Below are 19082 nucleotides of genomic sequence, written 5' to 3' on the forward strand. Positions count from 1 at the left end.
CACAAGCAAAAGTATGTGAGGTTTCTCGAAAAATGCAACACTGCTTTTCTAACCACCTATTTATATGGGCAAAGCACCATGTTATATGTGCAATAACATCCAAAAAGCCTCAGAGAAAGTACACAGTGAACTGCAATTTAGATTACAAATTAACTAACCTCTAATAGAGCTTCACAATCTCACACGAAAATTGCTTCAACCAAAAATTTACATATAAAACAGTAGCAGAGAGGGAGGAGATGTACCAGACAAGGTTTGCATTCATTGAAGTGCAAGATTTCCAGTTACACCAAACAAACACAAGTGAGCTCGAAACTTTTGTTCCGGAACTCCCTGCAGGAAGAATGCCACATAAGAAGGTATTTTCAGATAAAATAACATAATGTAAGACAAAATAATATTCCACAGTAAAGTAAACACACAGTGATACTTTAAAAGAACTAAATAGATTTGCCCCGGAGGTCACTTTGGTGACAACACAATCACGAAGTAGGTAGCATATCATTTCAATCTCAACCAAACAAGAATGAGTAAATTGGCTAAAATTTTTTGCAAGCTTTTTCAAGTAATATGTTCCTAACCAACCAGAGATCAAGACCCAAGAGGAAGGTGATTTATGGAATATCAATGCTGTCATGAATTGGTGTGGCATTGAAAGGTTGGAGCCATGAGGTGCCCCAGAAGTTTCTCGCAGATTGACTGGTTAATACTATGAAGGATTGTCACCAACAAAAAGAAGGTTCTTGATGATAAAGGAAACCATTGAAAAAAAAAGGAAGTGCATCCCTTTGCTTTGCAATCATATCACAGCATCCACATAACTAATCACTGTTTTTAGATTTTAGAAAAGATTATTCTTATTTAGATCGTATTCACTAGAAGAAAATTTAGAACATCTCAGTGCACCAAATAAAATTAAATGCTTCTTTTTTCTTTTATTAAATTGCAAAAAGTGACACTTAACATTGACAGCATTAGCCCCACGTAAATAGCATTCGCAAGTGATCCTTCCAAGAGATTTTGCCAATACAGATCACAGTGATATATGCAAAACAACCACAGTGAATGAGCCTAAGGGCACAAGAAAAAAGATGTTGGGAAGAGAACATACAACAAAGGCTGAAAATGCAAAGGAATATGATTGTGGAGAACTCTATGATTCTTGGTGATTCTCACACAAAGCATAGTGCATTTTAATTCACAATTTGTTTGGTGGGTCACTCAAGTGCAAAAATATGCACAGTTTTTGGGTATCAAGAAGAGTTCAAGATATGTCATCAATATAGCAAGATGCAGCTTTGTGAACATTTCGTTCTGCATATGTCAATCTTTCACCTTCAGCAGCTGGTTTTTGATAATTTATGTGAAAAATCTGAACGAGAAAAATCAGTTTGTATCAAGCATCGAATTGAGGAACTGGCTTCCCCTCATTTGGTGGGTGCTCATAACACCTCAAACCTCCAGAGCTGGTGAAGCAGCATCCTGAGTTGGAAAAGAAGGCAATGTTAAAAGGTGAACGATTTGGCGCTCGAAAACCATTGGAAGAGCAACATTGTAGGTGAAAATGCACAAATCAAAACATGCATACAGGTAAAGAGCACCATTTTAACCATAAATTATAAATTTAGGTTCAGAACCAATTTTTCCAATATGATGTTATCCAACAACATAACATTCTCCTCTGAACTCTGCTTAATATCAGCAGAGCTCATCCATCATTACTTTTCACATTGCAATGCATGGACCGAACTCCAGTGGAGCCGCATCAACAAACTGAAAAAATAATTACCTTTAGGGAATGGTGCGAAACATTTCCCAAAGCCCATCTTCACGACTTCCGCATCATCCGAGAGAACAAGATTACCTCCAGAATCACTTCCCCAGAAGAAAGCAACACTTCCATCAACATCCTGCATGATTCAGAGAACAGAAAGGATTAGATATAGATTGCAGGTGGAGGGAGAGATTGGGAGCGATATCCCAGAACAAAACCAATGAACATTATTATTACTCACGGAGGCCTGAAAAGTGGTTTGAGAAGAGCTGTCGAAGAGCACAAAACCAAACTTCCTGCTGATGTCTCTCACAACTTGATCAGCAAGGTAAGGCCTCCGATCCCTCAGAGTTCTATAAGCTTCTATAACGATGATGACCTCATTTTCGGTTTTGTTCGATCCATATTGTTGCTTAAGAAGAACTGCATTCTCTATGTGTGTCCTTGGAACAAGCAGGAGATATCATCGACAACGCAAACAATCTGCCACAGAGGGTAAGACATGTCAAATCTCGATGTGGGATGAGCTGATCGAGAAGAGAAGACAGCAGCGCAATTCCCGTCAATTAACAATCCAATAAATTTCATTTTCTGGCTTTCAAAAGTGAGCCAGGGGCTCGAGTTCCAATATCAGTTTGTATTACGCATCGATTTGAGGGAGTAGAATCAAAATTTATGCCTTGAAAACCAAAAAGTTACCCGAACCCAAGAAAACTTACTGTACATCAAAGAATAAAACCGGGCAGTTAACAAATGAAAGCGAAATATGAAAGAAGTTGGAAGCATTACCGAGGAACAAAAAGAAGTCAACGAAGACAAATCTATCATCATGCTTCGGCATGATCGATTTTATTTCATTGGATCCGAATGCTATCAATGCTGATGAAAGGGATCTCTTGAAGGGAGAGAGAGAGGGCCATCCTCTGGCAAGTACCCCAACTTTGCATCCATATATGAACAAAAATTGTTGGGATTGAGGCCAAGACAGAAACAGAGGAGGCTGAATTAATTGTTCAAAAGAGCATTGCGGTGGCTAAAGAGAAAAGCCGGCCCAAGGCAATAGTGGAGATGCTTTCAGCTGTGGCACACAAGAATATCATCATCATCATCAACAACAACAACTTTCGCAAGCCGGTGCAATCGGAGACTAAAGGAAGCTCTTGCTGGATATTCAAGCTGCTAATTATCAATTTTTCAGCTCTGAATTTCAGTCGTACTACACGAAAAGCAAACGTCTGCGCGCATTGGAAGAAATTACTTCGTAATTAAGCGTCGAACTAAAAAAACAGAAACACGAAATCGATGAATTCAAGACGAAAAGACTTACCCGAACCCGTAGAAATCTGACCGTAGATGGAAGGAATGAATCGCGGCAGTTAGCAAAGGACAGCGAAAGTGGATCAATTTCACTTCATCGGATATGAGAACCCAATCAATGCGGATGTCAGGGATTTCTTAGATTTCCGGAAATTCATGCGGAGCTTCTTCATGGGAAAGTATCGATTTGTATCGAGCATCGAGCTGAGAGAGCAAAATGGGAAATCGATGCCTTCAAAACCATAAACTTACCTGAACCCTAAGAAAACTGATTTGTAGATGGAAGAATCAAATTAATCCGAACCCCATCAATTGATGAAGGGATGTCTTGGATGAGGGGCCAATAGTCGCCGGTGTGTTTTGAGCATCGATCTTTCAGATTCTCGCAATAAGATATAAACAATTGTTGGAGGGAGGGAGGGAGGCCATCCTCTGGCAAGTCCCTCAACTTCGGGCAATCATCAATCCGTAAATCTTGGAGAGAGGAGAGATGGTGGCTAAGACCGCTTGATAGTCTTTCCACGTTCTTCATACTAACCAAGTGAAGAGAGGTAAGAGAGGAAGGAAAGAGAAGACTCCAGGAACCCTCGTCGTCTTCCTCCGAAGGAAAGCACTCCTTGTCTCCCTCCCCTCCCATGCTTCTTCCGTCCATCTCCAGTCTCTCGAGGGATGTGAGCATGGGCAAGCCCCATTTTCTCACTGGCTGCTTCATATTCTTGCACTCCCAAATATAAAACGACCGCAAATTTGGAGGCAAGCCTCCTTCGGGAAGCATTCGATATTTTCACAATCCCTAATTAGTAGCAACTGAAGGGACGTAAGACGATGCCACTCCAATGACTTTATCTTCGGACATTCACAAAGTATAAGATGCAATAGGGTGATTGGAAGGGGAGGAAAGTCCTCCATCTCCAATACTGGACACTCCCTTATTTCCAAAGAAGTGAGATTGTTACAACCATCAATGTTACAACTCGCAATAGACTTTATATTCGGACACCTAGAAAGTGAAAGACTCGACAAGGGGAGGGGAAGGGAAGGGAGGTCCTCCAGTGCTGGACAATGACTTATTTCCAAATAAGTAAGATGGATGAGCGTGCGAAGGCACTGTGGTAGGCTTCCCAAATTCATACAATTGCGAATATGTAGATATTCTAGCGATTCTATTGCGGTGATCTCTGCTGGCGACTCTACTTCTTTGCAATTATCAATAATAAGTCTCTTTAGAGCAATAAGTCTATCCTTAGCAAACGGAAAAGATATCCAAGAATCACAACCGCCAATCCAAGATATTCAAGCTGCGACATCATGTTATTGTTGCTGGGGTCATTTGGAGGAATGGTTAGTCCCATGATTTTTGGACAATTCCAAATAATCAAACGTCTAAGTGTGTGCAGCTTGCTTGGAAGCCTTTCTAAGCTCATGCAACCCTCAATTCCATCCTTTCAAGGTCGCGTAGTAGCTCAATCTCTCCTTCTCCCTCCATAAAAGATGTGAATCGAGGACATGATTCAATGACTAATTCTTGGAGGCAAGAAAGATTTTGCATTTCAATTCCACTTTGCCATAGGTATGTTAGCTTGTCACATCTAATTATATGAAGCTCCTTTAGCTTGACCAAGTAGCTCATAAATCCATTATCAAAGCAAACAAGCTCCACAAGATTCTCAATTTTGAGAATGGTTAAAGAAGTTAGGTTGTCCAACCACTTTAAGATCTCCTTGTTACAATCCTTAATGTATAACTCACAAAGAGATGGAAGATGAACCTCATTGGTTGAGTCATTCAAATGCAAGCATGAATGAATTTCTAGCTTAATGAGATGATCTAATCGATGAGGCAATGTCCCCATCAACTTTGGACATCTTTGGACAACAAGATGCTGAAGACAGGGGAATGGTACTTCTTCTTCTTGACCTCGAGCATAATAAGACCAATCTTTCCATGCCGACATCCCTTCAAACTTCAAAATTGTTAAGGATGGAAAAGGGCTTTTAGTTCCGTAAAATTCAGAGCCTATCATGTGTACTGCACTTAGACCTTCAAGAGATAATTCTTTGAGTGAAGGGAGCTGTCCAAGTGATGGTAGCAAACTAACATGAGGACAGCCAAGCAAGCGCAAATACACTATCTTAGAATAGGATGGACCATTTAACCATGACGGGAATATTCCACCACCATAGTATGAGATAGTGAGATTTTTAATATTAGTGTGAGGTCGCAGAGAGTGAAGAACCCGTGCTTCGCGCTCTATATTCCGGAAATCTCCAAAACCTTCATTCCAATGCAAGAATAAGTCGCTAAGGTCTTGCTTTCTAGACAAATTAGCATCAATTGCATCTTTAACTTCTTCCACATTTTGCAATTCAGATATGAGTAAATCTCCTTGAAGATGTGGCAAGTTCTTTAACTCCTTTAATTGTGACCCTTTCTCTAGTCCTACCACAAACTTGGGCAAGATAATAAGATTCCTCAAATTACTAATACCCAATGGCATCTTTTTGAGACTCCCTGTATCTCTAATGTCAAGAAATTGTAACCTGACCAATTTTGTGATGCTTGGAGGCAACATAGAAAGCATTTGACAACCTCTTAAGATCAAAGCTTGTAATTTGCACAAGGCACCAATTGACTCGGGTAGCCTTTTGATATTGGTGTATGAGAGATTGAGATATCGGAGATGTTTTAAATCACATACACAATTCGGTACCTCTATGATGTTACAATGGCATAATGATAACACCCGCAAGTACTTCAAGTTTGTTAGCAAGTCGTGCAGCACCTTTCCGGAAATAAAACTTCTTTGGTCCTCACGATTAAATCGAACATTCAACAGCATTAAACTTCTTAGTACCTTCATTCCAACATATACTCTCAAGCTTTTTGATGTAAAATATTTGAGACAAATGATGCATAACGAGCTTTCTCTTTAAAAGAGGCATCATCTTCATCACTCACTACTTGAGACTCCTCAAAGGTAAAGCATGTTACATCTGCAATTGACTTTGCTAGATCATTCAAAAGATCGTGCATCAAAAACTTCGATGTGTCAACACTAGATTGTTGAAGAAAGGATCTAGATACTAACTCATCGAAGTATTTCCGTCCTGATCTCAAGATATTCTCTTTTGCTTTTCGTCCATCTAAAAAGCCCTCCGCTATCCATAAGAGCACCAGCTTGTCCCTCTCAAATTCGTAGTCCTTTGGAAATATTGCGCAATAAGTAAAACATCTTTTCAAATAAGAAGGGAGATGGACATAACTCAATTTCAAAGCTGGAAGAACCTCATCATTTTTTTGCCGATGCTACATCCCATATTCTGTTATTTAAGATATCTTCCCATTCATCTAGATTCTCTTTATTACGTAGGAGACCGCCCAATATTTTTGCTGCCAAAGGTAAACCTCTACATTTTTCAGCTATTTTCTTGCCTACTATTTCAGATGTGGGTGCCTCTCGAAATTTCTTGCTTCCAAAGCGTGATAGGCTAATAAGTTGGTACAATTATCAACGGACAACTCCTTCAAAGAATATGGCGAAGCTCCTGTTATGGAAACCACAGAATGGTTGCGCGTCGTGATGATGATCTTGCTTCCCTTAGCCCCCGCTTCAAATGGCTTTAAGAGGGAAGTCCATTCTCCATACTTCTCATTCCAGACATCATCTAAGACCACAAGGAACTTCTTTTCGGATAGATCATCTTTCAACTTAACTTGCAGCCAGTTAAGATCTTTGCCCTCGCAAGACAACCCAGTGATCGATTGTAAAATAGTCTTCGTTATGTTGAGAACATCAAAAACATCTGAAACACAAACCCATGCTTTCCTCTCGAAATAGCTACTCATTTTGGGATCATTGTACAGCCGTTGAGCCATGGCCGTCTTTCCAACACCGCCCATCCCAACTATGGGGACTATGCTTAGCCTAGCATCGGAATTTTCGACCTCATTGATCAATAGTTCCAAGTATCTCTGCTTCTTCCTTCTCCCCTACCCGAAAAATCGAGTCTCCGGCAAAGAAGTGCTGTGGAGCCTTTTGTTGGTGCGGTTGGATATGTCCACGGCATTCTCTCTTAAGCTTAGATGAGCCTTCCTGGTGATAATCTTTTTCAACCTACCATTGATATCTTGTACCTTAGTTTCAAACAGGTTCAAGCACGGGTTCGAGTTTGATCCGGAGGATCCATCTTGGCCAAAGAAAGGGAACAACCTTTTCTTTTGACCTTTGCTTGTGCTGGATTCTGCCCCAGACTTAACCTGAGCGACTTCAATCATGAACTCATCAAGCAAGTCTTCCATGTCATAGGCCAAGTCCCTAACATCGTCCAACCACGACTTCACTAGACGGTTTTCACCTAACTGCTTGTCCTCTGCATCATCCAGCACTATATTGATTGTTTCCAGCATCCCCTTCCACTCATCGAGTGGGGTGATGCTGATTCCTTCTCGTTGGGCATAGTCCAATCCCAAAGAAGCAAACTTGCTGAAGAGGACCTCAAAGAGGGAACTCAAAAAGATCTCTCCAATGGCCGTGGGTGAATCAGTCTCTGAAGAGAAAAACAAGGGCAATGAAGAAGCTAAATGACAGTGAGCTAATGGAGAGAGAAAACTATGAAGTCCAAGAAGACCAAGATTGTTTGCCTACCTAAAAGATCGAACAAAGACAAAGACTTTTAAGGACGATTTCTGTCCACAAGTGCTCATTTCATCTCTTCCATTCGTATTTTGTTTTTTTAGTCAAGCCCAGATATTTGTAGTTTCCACAATCATATTTTCATTCATGTAATTTAACCATAAACTAAGGAATACCAAGGCTTTTGTGGACATCATGTTTTTTTTTTTATTTTTTGTCTAGAAAGTGAAGCAAAAGTCAAAACGAAAGGCAATAAAATTCAGGAAGGCAATAAAATTCAAAAGGAAAAATTTAACCATCTAAGGAATACCAAGGCTTTTGTGGACATCATGATTTTTTTTTTTTTTTTTTTTTTTGTCTAGAAAAAGCAAAAGTCAAAAGAAAGGCAATAAAAGACTTTTTAGGATGCAGATGGCTTTGTTGCTTCACTTTTCACATCCCTCATCTTCCATCCCTATGCAAATACCTTGTTTTCCATTAATTTCTAGGCGTTACTGGTAAAATTTACGATACTATAATTTTCGTCCAACCCTTTTCATGTTCATTCATATTGTGATTTTTCATCATTAATCTCTATTGTACTTGTCCATTAGAATTATGCCTAGATTTTCATATATCTTTTCAAATTTAAGTTCAATAAAAAAAAAAAAAAAAGCAAAGAGAAAAACTAAAAGAAAAGTACAGCAAGAAACTTAAAAAAAAAAAAAAAAAAAATGCAGGAATGGGGCGAGAGAGAGCACCACCAGTCTCGCGATCATTGCCCGGCCGCTGGGCCGTCCACTTCCATCGTACCACCTTATAGTCACATTTGTAAGCAATATTTTTGTTAAATGCTTTTCTTAGAGCGGTTTTGGAGTTAGGGATAATGACATAGTAAGCTCAGCTTTTGCTCAGCTTACAATCAAATACCTAAACTATTTTTAAGCGATATTTGTTCTACAAACTCATCCTTTCGATTCATTGCTTGGTCTCACTTCAATAGTTTTTTTTTTTTTTTATATTTTTCATGATTTGATGTAAAAGAGAATAGGAAATAGTTTCATTAATTTCACGCCATTGCAAAAAGATTTTAGCGGCTAAATGTCAAGCGCACTTGGAGACTATAAAGTGCTCAATGTTAAGTTCTTTAGATTTTCTTCTCATGCATAATTTTGATCATAAAGTTCAAAAAATAACGTAATATTCTTGCCCCCTTTTTTGGCCAATTCCATTGCTTTCCCTTTGATCTCCTCACCTAAATCAACAAGAGTATATGCTTAGATAGCTTGGTACACACGTGCATGTAATTGGAGATTTAAGTTCCATTTGTTTCGAGAAAAATGATGATTGGTAAACCATTTTCCTGAAAATGATTACTTGTATCTTTTATAAAAATGAACAAACCAAAAATATATTTATCGTTCATGAAAATATTTAGATATAGGTTGTTGTAAATAGTAAAAGCATTTTTAATCGACTAATTGTTTTGATCAAAACAAGCGATCATCTATAGGAAAATATTTTCTAAATCATTCATTTTTGTAGAACAAATGGAATCTTAATATATGTGTAAGTCTAAGAATCTTTCTTTTTCTCCCGGTCGAAATATTTTAGTGGATTATCAAACATTTGATTGAATATAGATTCTTTCTATGTATTTGATTTTCTGTCGAATGGACATTATGTTAATCAATAATATTATTATCACAGGTAATCCTTCGGGCACTCATAATTTAAAACTTTACCATGTTTTCTTTTATTCAATTGAAGAAATTGGCACATTTTTATGTTCTTTATTTATCTGTCTGTTCTACAAATTGAAACTAACTTGCCTAAATAGTCTTTTCTGTAGATAATAGTTTGTACATTTTTTTGAGCCAAAAAAATATTCCTTGATTTTCTTCATCATGGATTACTAAAAGTCGATCATTAATGATAGTTGTAAAGTATGGATAATTGTCCAAAAAATTCTAGATCTATTGTATAGCGGTCAATTCAACATTAATTTTTTTTTTTAATTTGGCCAATTTAGTTTTAATATGGCATGATTGCCGATTAAGTGATTTCGAGCCAAATCATCTAAAGGTTTAGAAAAGTTTATGGCTGAATGAATTGCAGTACAATAAATTTATAAATTTTTGGATTATTGTCGCGACCTAATCTCGGGTGCATCACATAGATTTGGCTAATGGACTACTAAGTCTAAACTTAACTCGGGCTCTTTCCAAGCCTATACCAATTCAAGACTTAGGGTCAACTTTTTTAGCATGAATTTTATCTAAGAGTCGCCACTAATCAATTTATGATAGGTCGATTAGACACCTAAATAAAATAATGGGAAAATTATTTTACTCCTATGAACTAGAGAAATAGGGTACATGGACTTGATTACACTAGATTTCTCTAATGCCCTTTCGTTACCATTCTTTTTTATTTTCAAGAATATCTTTGCAAGTAGTTTGGATTAATTTTAATCTAAATCACTATCATGCAATAAAGTGATCACACGGATGCTCAACAATCAAATAAATTGCACTGAAAAATTAAACACACAAAGCAAGCAATTATTTTTTGGGTTTTCTCTTATCTTGGAATTAGAACTTTACTATATAACGTGCATTTTAACTATATGACCTAACTCTATAGACAAGTAAAATCTAATTAAATGAACCTGACATGCAAACTATTTGACCTACACCTAATATTTTTTGTATTTTTTTTATTAAAATTCGTAATAAAAAAACTAATTAAATTATCTAAAATGAATAATTTTCTAATCTATTTTAGGGATTAATTTGACTTAAACCCTATCCTATCTCAGAAAACTTTTTTTTAAATGAGATTATTAAAATATGCAAACATTATCTAAGACCCTATCTATAAAAAAAAATGTAATTTAGATCCTATCCTAATCTATTCCAAAATTATCTAAACATGCAATCCTATTCAAACTAGATAATGTTATCATGAAATCCTATATATCCTGATGTGCAATCTAAAAAATGCAATCCCAATTTAGAAACCATCCTATTCCAATACAAGATTTGATTTTTTTAGTGTTTTCCAAAACAAGCAATTACCAATAGGCATTATATCCAAGATATTCATCAAATGAAGGATTAAAATAATTAAAAAAATAATCCGTTGTCTCACGAATTAAATTAACAATTATTTTAACTCTAAAAATCACAACAGTCAAGAAAAATCAAAATAATTAAAAAATTGATCCGAAGTCTCACGGATCAAATTAATAATTATAATGATTTCAAAGTCAAAATATCATCAAAATCAATATAATTAAAAAAATGATCAAAGTCTTACGGATCAAATTAATAATCATAGTGATTTTTACCGATAATATCCTATCAGGTAATGCCTAAAGCATCTACGGAATCAACATTGGCATCAAATATTCCGATTTAGGCAATGATATCAAAACTTGATTTAAGAAAATTACCTTGACTGGATTTTTATTTCCAAAACGGGACGGGCGCCAAGGATTCGCGAACGACGATTTGCGTCCGGGTCGGCTTAGTGGCAGCGGACTCGCGACCAAAGATCCTGCAAGAAAGCTTGTGGAACCGACTCGGTTCAGACACGAGTGGGAATAGCGGGCGGTAGGAACGCAACAGCAGCTCCTGGTCAAGCTCGTCGCGGCTTTGTGGAGGCAGCTCAGGCGCAGCAACTCGGGAGGGAGAGCTGGTGGACTCGGCGGAACAGCAAGCAGGCCGGTGTCGAGTCAGCGAGCTCAGGACAGCGGGGCTCGCAGCTGAGGGTGCTCGGCGCGGCTCGTCGTGGACCCGGGAGTGGCGATGGGTCGTCGGCGTCGGGTCGTGGCAGGAGGACCAGCAGCAGGTCGGACGGAGGCACGGCAGCAGTGGCGCTCGCGGCTTCGAGCTGGGCGACAGTAGCAGCGGTGGCGTGGAGGTGCGGCGACGGGTAGCTGCGGAGACGGGCGGAGGTGCGGCGACGGGCAGCTACGGAGACGGGCGGAGGTGCGGTGACGAGCGGAGGCGTGGCGATGGGTGGGCAGAGGCGCAGAGGCGCGGGTTGCAGGCGTTGGGCAGAGGCGCGCAGTGGTGCTCGCGGCTTTGAGCTGGGCGACGGCAGCAGCGGTGGCGCGGGTGTCGGCTTGGCTGAGGGCTGCAACGGAGACGGCGTTCGGAGCTCCGGCGATCGCGAAACAACAGCTGTGGTGGTGGAGTTGAAGGCGTCGCTCGAAGCCCCCACCCGAAGAAGACAACCCCTCTTTTATAATTTTTTTTTGTCTCTCACATTCTTTCCCTCTCTCTGTGTACTTTTCAGTGGACCTTATTCCTTCTTGCTGCCCTCTTCTTTCTTTTTCTCTCTGGCTTCTTGAATGGACGAGAGAGAGAGAGAGAGGTTCCTCCTTTTTTATTTTGTTTTCCTCATTTTATTTTGTTTAGGACTTAAAAATTTAACCTCTAAAATTAAAATTTAAGTATCAATAATTATTTTTGTGAAGTCACGTACATATGCCAAAAGTATTGAAGTAGTCTTTCTTGGGACAAGGCTACAGCACTCAATCATTCAATTTTGGGTGCCATTCACATGCGCATCAGTGATTAAAGAAATGAAAATGAAGTACTTTTTGTCCACAAGTGCTTCTTTTGTAATATTCAGAGAACATCCCCAGAGACTTTACTGGACCGTGTGCTTTTTTATCTGGAAAGTAAAACAAAAGTGAATAAGAGTTAACGGGAAAGAAACTTTAATAGATTCCATGAAGACCAAGACTTTCCAGGCGTTGTTCACTTTTCACATCCCTCCTTTATCTATCCCCCATGAGACACGTCTCTTTTTCCATTACTAGAAGAACTTCCATGTGCTATGTCTGAATTAAATTCTAATTTTTTTCTTTTTTCAAATTTGTCTCAATTCTTGGCGTCCATTAAAAAATTGCCATGTTATAATGATTTTATTGACGTGATTTGCTTACCCTACAAATTGGGTGATGTGGAGAGAGTTTTTGTTGGCTTAGACAATCTTAGCATCTCATGTCTCTACTAATGTGGCAACACCTCAAGATGCTATATTGGACACCAATAGGAACATTTAACAACTATTTAACAGCGTTAGCATCATGTTAATATTTTCCTTCCGTAATATGAATAAAGGCCTCACATTGATCCACATGAAAAATTTGAGATAATTGATTGAATGAAAAAAACTTTAGGTACCTATCGCAAAATGGGTAATAATTCAAGTACTTGCGATGTTATCATCCCAAAAAGTTTATTATACAATCATTGGTCTAGGCTCAAATCTCAAACATACTTTTGTTTACACAGTATTTGTTCCACAAACTCATTCTCTCCATTCATTGCTTGGTCCTTTAATAATTTTCTTTTGTGAGATTATTCATTCTTTCGTGTGAAAGAAAACGGGAGATAGTTTGTTAATTTCACACGCCAAAATATTTTAGTGGCTAAATGTCAAGCACATTGAGAGACTACAAAGTTCTCGATGTCAATTTCCTTTGGATTTTCTTCTTGAATCATCTGATCAGATCATCAAATATTTCATTGAAGGTTGATTTTCTTTCGGTTGGACATCATACTAATAAGATTATCATCACATGTTTGACCCGCAAGAGATAAAATTGATACAACAAAGAATATATAGGAGGCCAACGTAAACGGTCAACGGCTACTTAAGCGTTGGTGTCATGTAGACATTTTTTGTTTGCGATCAATGGAGGTCTCCTGTTGACCCACATTCAAAATGTCGAGGTGATTGATTGAATGAAAAAAAAAAAAACTTTAGATAGTTGATTGCCAGCACATGGGTAAGAAATTTTATGGACTTTTTGCTTCATCCACTCGCATGTAAAATTGAGTAAGTGCCTCTCTCTCTTTTCCCTATTCAGCCAGATCCCAAATGCTTGAAATAAGGCAAAATCAAATTATAGCCAAAAATATTCTTTATATATACAACGCAATTGTTAATGATTAGTTTAAACTTGCAAAGTTATACAAATATTTTAACAGTATTGAAATACTCTGTCATCCATTAAATTTTGATGCTCTTCACTGGCATTATGGTCAGTATTTTATATATTTTCTTCTCTTTTAATAGTCAATAACTTCACGAATTCAATAATTTTTTTTTATTTTGTGAAAAAATAAAAATGGAAAATCGATATTACTTTTAGTTGAGGCCTCCATGTACCAAATTAGTGCATTTGTCAATTTTTTTTTTTTTTATGTAGGCACTTATGTTTGGTTCAAGCATGCCAAGTTACGAGGTTTGAGTGACATTTGAAAACAATTAACCATAGAAACAGTTCATTTTATGCTAATTGCTTATTTTTAATTTCATGTGATCTAAAAATATGTGTGCAATACTCATATGTCTAGGTCTGTGCGTAGCACGGATAGGGACAGTAGTAATTTTCATAGTTTTTGAATTTCATAATTAAAGGACCTCACTAATTGGGGTCAAATTCAAATATATTTTAGATTTCATAAACAAGATGTTTTCTCACTTGCTAATAAAAATAATTAATAGGACTCGTTAATGAGTATGCACACATATATATGTATGCATTGATACCCATTTATGCATGGGCATATAATCATCGTGTGTTCACTTGTAAAATTAAATCTTTCATTTTAGGAATTCATGAGCAATAATTGAAATTTTCCAGAACTTAATGAATTTTTTTCTATTTTTCGCTTAGTTCCATCTCATTTAAAGCAAAAGTTAGCTTCATCAACGGCAGGCATTTCACAACGTTCGAGCTCGTCACTGGAAATTTCAGCGAGGGGCTCAACTTTAGCAGCACAAGTGCCGACCGCAAAGTTCAAGCCCTTCTTTTTCACCTTTGACTTCATAGACGCAGTTTTGTCGATCAACCCATCTTGCTTTAGTGTCGCTGGAACAACTTTAAATCATTTAGAAAAAGAAAGGGGCCTCTTGTCTGCCATTATTGGTAGAAGAAGATAAGAAGAAACAAGATAAAGGTGAAGCGTGCAAGCTTGATGGAGATGGTCAGGAAGGGGACCCAAAATTTGGAATAATTTCGCCCTTTTTGCATTAGAATTGCGAAAGGAGTCTTTCCATCTACACACCAAAGGCAACCCAACCAAATAAAAAGGCTAAAGTACCTCGGCGGTAGATGCTTCCGAGCCAGCATACATTACCTTTCCTTTGAGATGAAGCAAGAAACGATGCTGGACCTCTTGGCGAAACATATTTCCTGTACCTTACCTCGGTAGAAAGAAACAACGAATGTCGCATTAATAATGGTACGAGGAAGATAACAGATGCTGTCCTAATTCTGTGAGCTTTTGTTCCAATGGAGGATGATCTTCCTTATGGCGAAGCTATACCGAATATGTTAAGTAATGATGTTGCTTCTGCTTAATTGCTAGAGCAGTTCACGAAACAAATGTGATTTGCCATGACACGGCAACTTTAAGTAAACAATGATCAGTAGATCCCAAGTGCAGTTCATTCAATCTTCTGATGGCCGAATCCAAAGTCATTACCACTTTCTTCGAGTTCTCTCTCAAGAGGTTGGAACATGTCATAACAATGCTGAATATTAACAGATATGTTAGCTATATTTTCTTGAGAAAATAATGCAAATGGTCCTCAAAGTTTAGCCGAATTTGCAGTGTAGTTTCTAAATTTTAACTCGATGTGCAACGTCGTCTTTAAAATTTTAATTTATTCAATTTGGTCCCTAAACTTTTTGCACATGTTTAATTTAGTCATTGCATTGTTCCTAAACTAAAATTAATGGAAGAATGACATTGACCATTTTCATATAAATGGATTAGAAGATAGTTTTATTTAATAAAACTAGCAAAAGTACATACTAGTTGCGTGTAAAGATTAACATCCAAAGATTTTGCAAAATTCAGATTATTAATTCATGTAAAGTTATTTATACAATATGAGGAAATTGTATCAATGTACATTTACGTGGAAAGAGAAACATATCAAGATTTGAATTTTTTGGTAAAATTTTTTATAAGATGGAAAAAATTCAAATATTTAAGATCGAAATGCATGAGAGAATATAACAAAATTATTGATGAACATATTGAGCAAGGTGATGCTGATCCATCACTTTACACATAGTCCAATGCCAAAAAACTCGATTTTGTTGAACAAAAGAAGGAACCGAGAAAGATCTCTCCAATGGCCACGAGCGAATAGTCCATTGTAGAAGTTATGGCAAAGCAAAGTGATGATGAGCTAATGGAGAGAGAGGACCATAAAGTCCAAGAAGATTAGGACTTTCACTTACTAAAAATATCATTTTCAGACAAGACTTCGACCGACTAAAGAAATGATTTTTTTTTTCTTTTTTGGAAGGTGAAGCAAAAGTGAGTGATGGTGGAAAAGAAACTAATAAATTCCAGGACGACCAAGACTTTGTACGTCTATTGATGGTGCACGGCTTTGGATGGGAGGAAACAAATTATAATAGATTTTAAGAAGACCAAGACGTTTTGCACATCTTTTATGATACACGTCTTTTTGTTGGTGGGAAGAAAACTATGATAGACGTCGGGAAGACCAAGACTTTATGTCTTTCTTGCCATTGCTAGTACAATTTCCAAGCATTACAAGTCTTGCTTAAAATTCCTCCAACTCTTTTTGGGTTTAAACATTTTAGGATTTTTTCATTCACTAATCTTTATTGCATTTTTTTCAAATTTGAGTTCAACCAAAAAAAAAAAAAGCAAAGAAAAAGACTAAAAAGAAGAAACGGCAAAAAGTTAAAAAGGAAAATAAAAAAGGAAAGGGGGGAGACAGAGCACCACCGAAGCATGGCCACATCCGTGAGGTTGCCGTTAGCACTGCCACTACGGCGGCTATTTCCAACTTTTGACATTGAAATTATCAAAACATTTTGTTCAGTTTATGATCGAGTACCTAAAATTTTCTTTTTTAATCAAGTACCTCATTTTTTTCAAATTTGACTCAATTTGAGGCATTCATTAAATGAATTGTCATGTCATATAATTTTGCTGATAAGATTCGCTCACCTTATAGATTGGGTGACATAGAAAGAAAAAGTGTTGACTTAGATGATTGTAGTGTCTAATATACCTCAACCAAATATATTTAGAGGCTATATGTTAGAAGGATTGCAATGGCTATATGTTAGGCCCATTTGGAGACTATAAACTTCTCAATGTTGATTTCATTTAGACTTTCTGCATTCACTTGATCATGAAGCATTGCTCTTGCCCCATTTTCTTGGTCAATTCCATTATTTTTCCCTTTGATCTATTCACCCAAAGCTAGAAAAGTATGTGCGGGCAGTTTGGCAAAAATCAGATCGAACTAGTCTGAACACTAGTTCACTCGCGAAACCAGCGAAACATATTAATCTTCAAAATTGGATCCACCCAGGTTTAGAGTCTTGCGGGTACAGAACTGGGCTTTTGGCTGCTGTTGCAAATGGAGGAACTCGAGCACTCAACTCCGCGGATCACTGGCATTTCACCTGGGCCGAATGAATCATGGGTTCAATCAACAACATTACATACCCATAATCATTTGCTCATGACATCACCACAAGTTCACCCCTAGTCCAACCTCTTGGATACCAAACTGGCAACCTAACTAGTTCTCTGACCAGCCCAAGTTTGAAAACATTGATGCAAAGCTCCAATCCCTTCTTAAAACAAGTAGATATGACTATATGAAATGCACGCCATACTTTTTCCACGTGACGGAAGATGATAGCAAAGTGATTATAACCGATAAACATTGATGCTCCTCAATCTAATGAGATATGGAAAACCTTCATGGTGCTTCGAATGGGGTTGATGCTCAACCTCCACGGTACATCACTCTTGTCGGTGCTCTGGTTGAAGTTGACAAATGCTTGACCTTTCCCTTTAAATTTTCGTATTCAATGGTAAGTCTTAAGAAAAGCATGGCATGCTTTCAAGAGGTCTTCGGACTTTGTTAGGCTTAAGTAAGATCTGATCGCTGCAATCAAAACAAATGAAATATATCAACCATTGGATTTTGTTATAAAGCAAAAACCAGAAAATGATGCAGTGCAATATATTTAGCTACACAGTGGCAGTTTGATTTGTCACGTACAATTTTGGATATCATGGTTTTTATGAGCTTGAGAAAAAATCTAGTCGCAACATTTGGAAGCAAATTACTCGACATCATCTCCGTGAGTTTGCTTAGAATTTTCTTTTGATAAGCAAAAGAAATTTATTGCACAATGGCATCAAGCAGATGCTAGCCCACGTAACAAATCATAAATGCAATTCATGCTATGAGGTATAAGAAAGAATGCACATTAGCAATATCATTTTCACGCAACCAAAAGCTGTGGAGAGCCATCTATCATTCAAATTAAAAAAACCAGTCTTGCTATTTTCAAAGGCTATCCTATTTCTTTCTTCAAAATGAAATAGTAAGCTAATGAAATGAATCAACCAAAAAAAAACAAAAAAACAACATAAACAAACAGTAATAAAAACTACTTACTGTTTGATGTTGGGTTCTAAAATCCAACAAAAGGAAGTTCTCCAATTGAACCCAAAAACAGGAGTGTGCCATAGTTTCATGGAGATTTTGAACAGAAATTACAAGACCTATGGAAAGGCAATCAGATAGAAAGCAAATTAAAGTATTTTGCAAAAGGTAATCTTAGATATTGTGGCCCTGAATGTCCATGCACAGTGATGAACAAGGCATTATGCAGGGTGAGCTCGGAGGCTATGTTATCCATGATAGCTACTACCCAATCATCTCTTTGACCCAACAATTGAGATTCAAATGCAAGGTGGCAAGTTCATCTTCAGAGTAGAATATTGGTATGGCAGCACTCATTAAGTCGGAGCAATAACTCAAAATGAACTGGTCACCGTACATGGACTGCTTCTGATGTCCTTGCTGGCACCAAGGCGAGGAGTTGCCAAAAGCATTATCTGCACATTCTTTCTGAATCATTGATTTTAGGAGTTTATGTGGTAATGTTTAGGACTAGCGAGGAATGAGATGGATCAATCCGCTACTAGTTAACTTGGTTTATAGATGTATGTAGAGCTTGTCTAATTAAATCTGTACAAAAACTCGGAACTTTGAACTTGTGAAGAAGATTGGAAAGCAAGTTATCATGACAACTCAAGTAAGAAGGTATGACCTTCAAATGAATCATGAGGCTTGTATTCATTGTCAATGTCATGTATATCCATGAAGGAACTGTCTCGAACTGCAATTTCCTCCAATTCATTGATGGCTTCTATTTGGTCAAGCTGCATAGCGATGCCTTCATCCTCAAAGCTACCCTCTAGAAAATCATTATCTTCCATATCCCATAAGTCGTAAAAGTTTCTTTTTCTTACTCCCTCTATAACAAATAAG

The 19082-nt window shown here is 37.6% G+C and overlaps 1 protein-coding gene and 1 pseudogene across 1 annotated transcript; both read right to left on the reverse strand.

The window, feature by feature from the left end:
* Nucleotides 1–912: 912 nt before the first annotated feature.
* On the reverse strand, nucleotides 913–2556 carry LOC120290323 (annotated as a pseudogene).
* Nucleotides 2557–6526: 3970 nt separating this feature from the next.
* LOC120290811 (putative disease resistance RPP13-like protein 1) lies at nucleotides 6527–19030 on the reverse strand. Its single transcript, XM_039307244.1, has 3 exons — nucleotides 18862–19030; nucleotides 7226–7638; nucleotides 6527–7081 (listed from the first exon to the last, which is right to left on the reverse strand). Exons 1-3 carry the CDS (start codon nucleotides 19028–19030, stop codon nucleotides 6527–6529), a joined length of 1137 nt encoding a protein of 378 aa, XP_039163178.1.
* Between the last annotated feature and the right edge of the window lie 52 nt (nucleotides 19031–19082).

Source organism: Eucalyptus grandis, chromosome 2 (assembly GCF_016545825.1).
Source record: "Eucalyptus grandis isolate ANBG69807.140 chromosome 2, ASM1654582v1, whole genome shotgun sequence".
NCBI lineage: Eukaryota > Viridiplantae > Streptophyta > Magnoliopsida > Myrtales > Myrtaceae > Eucalyptus > Eucalyptus grandis.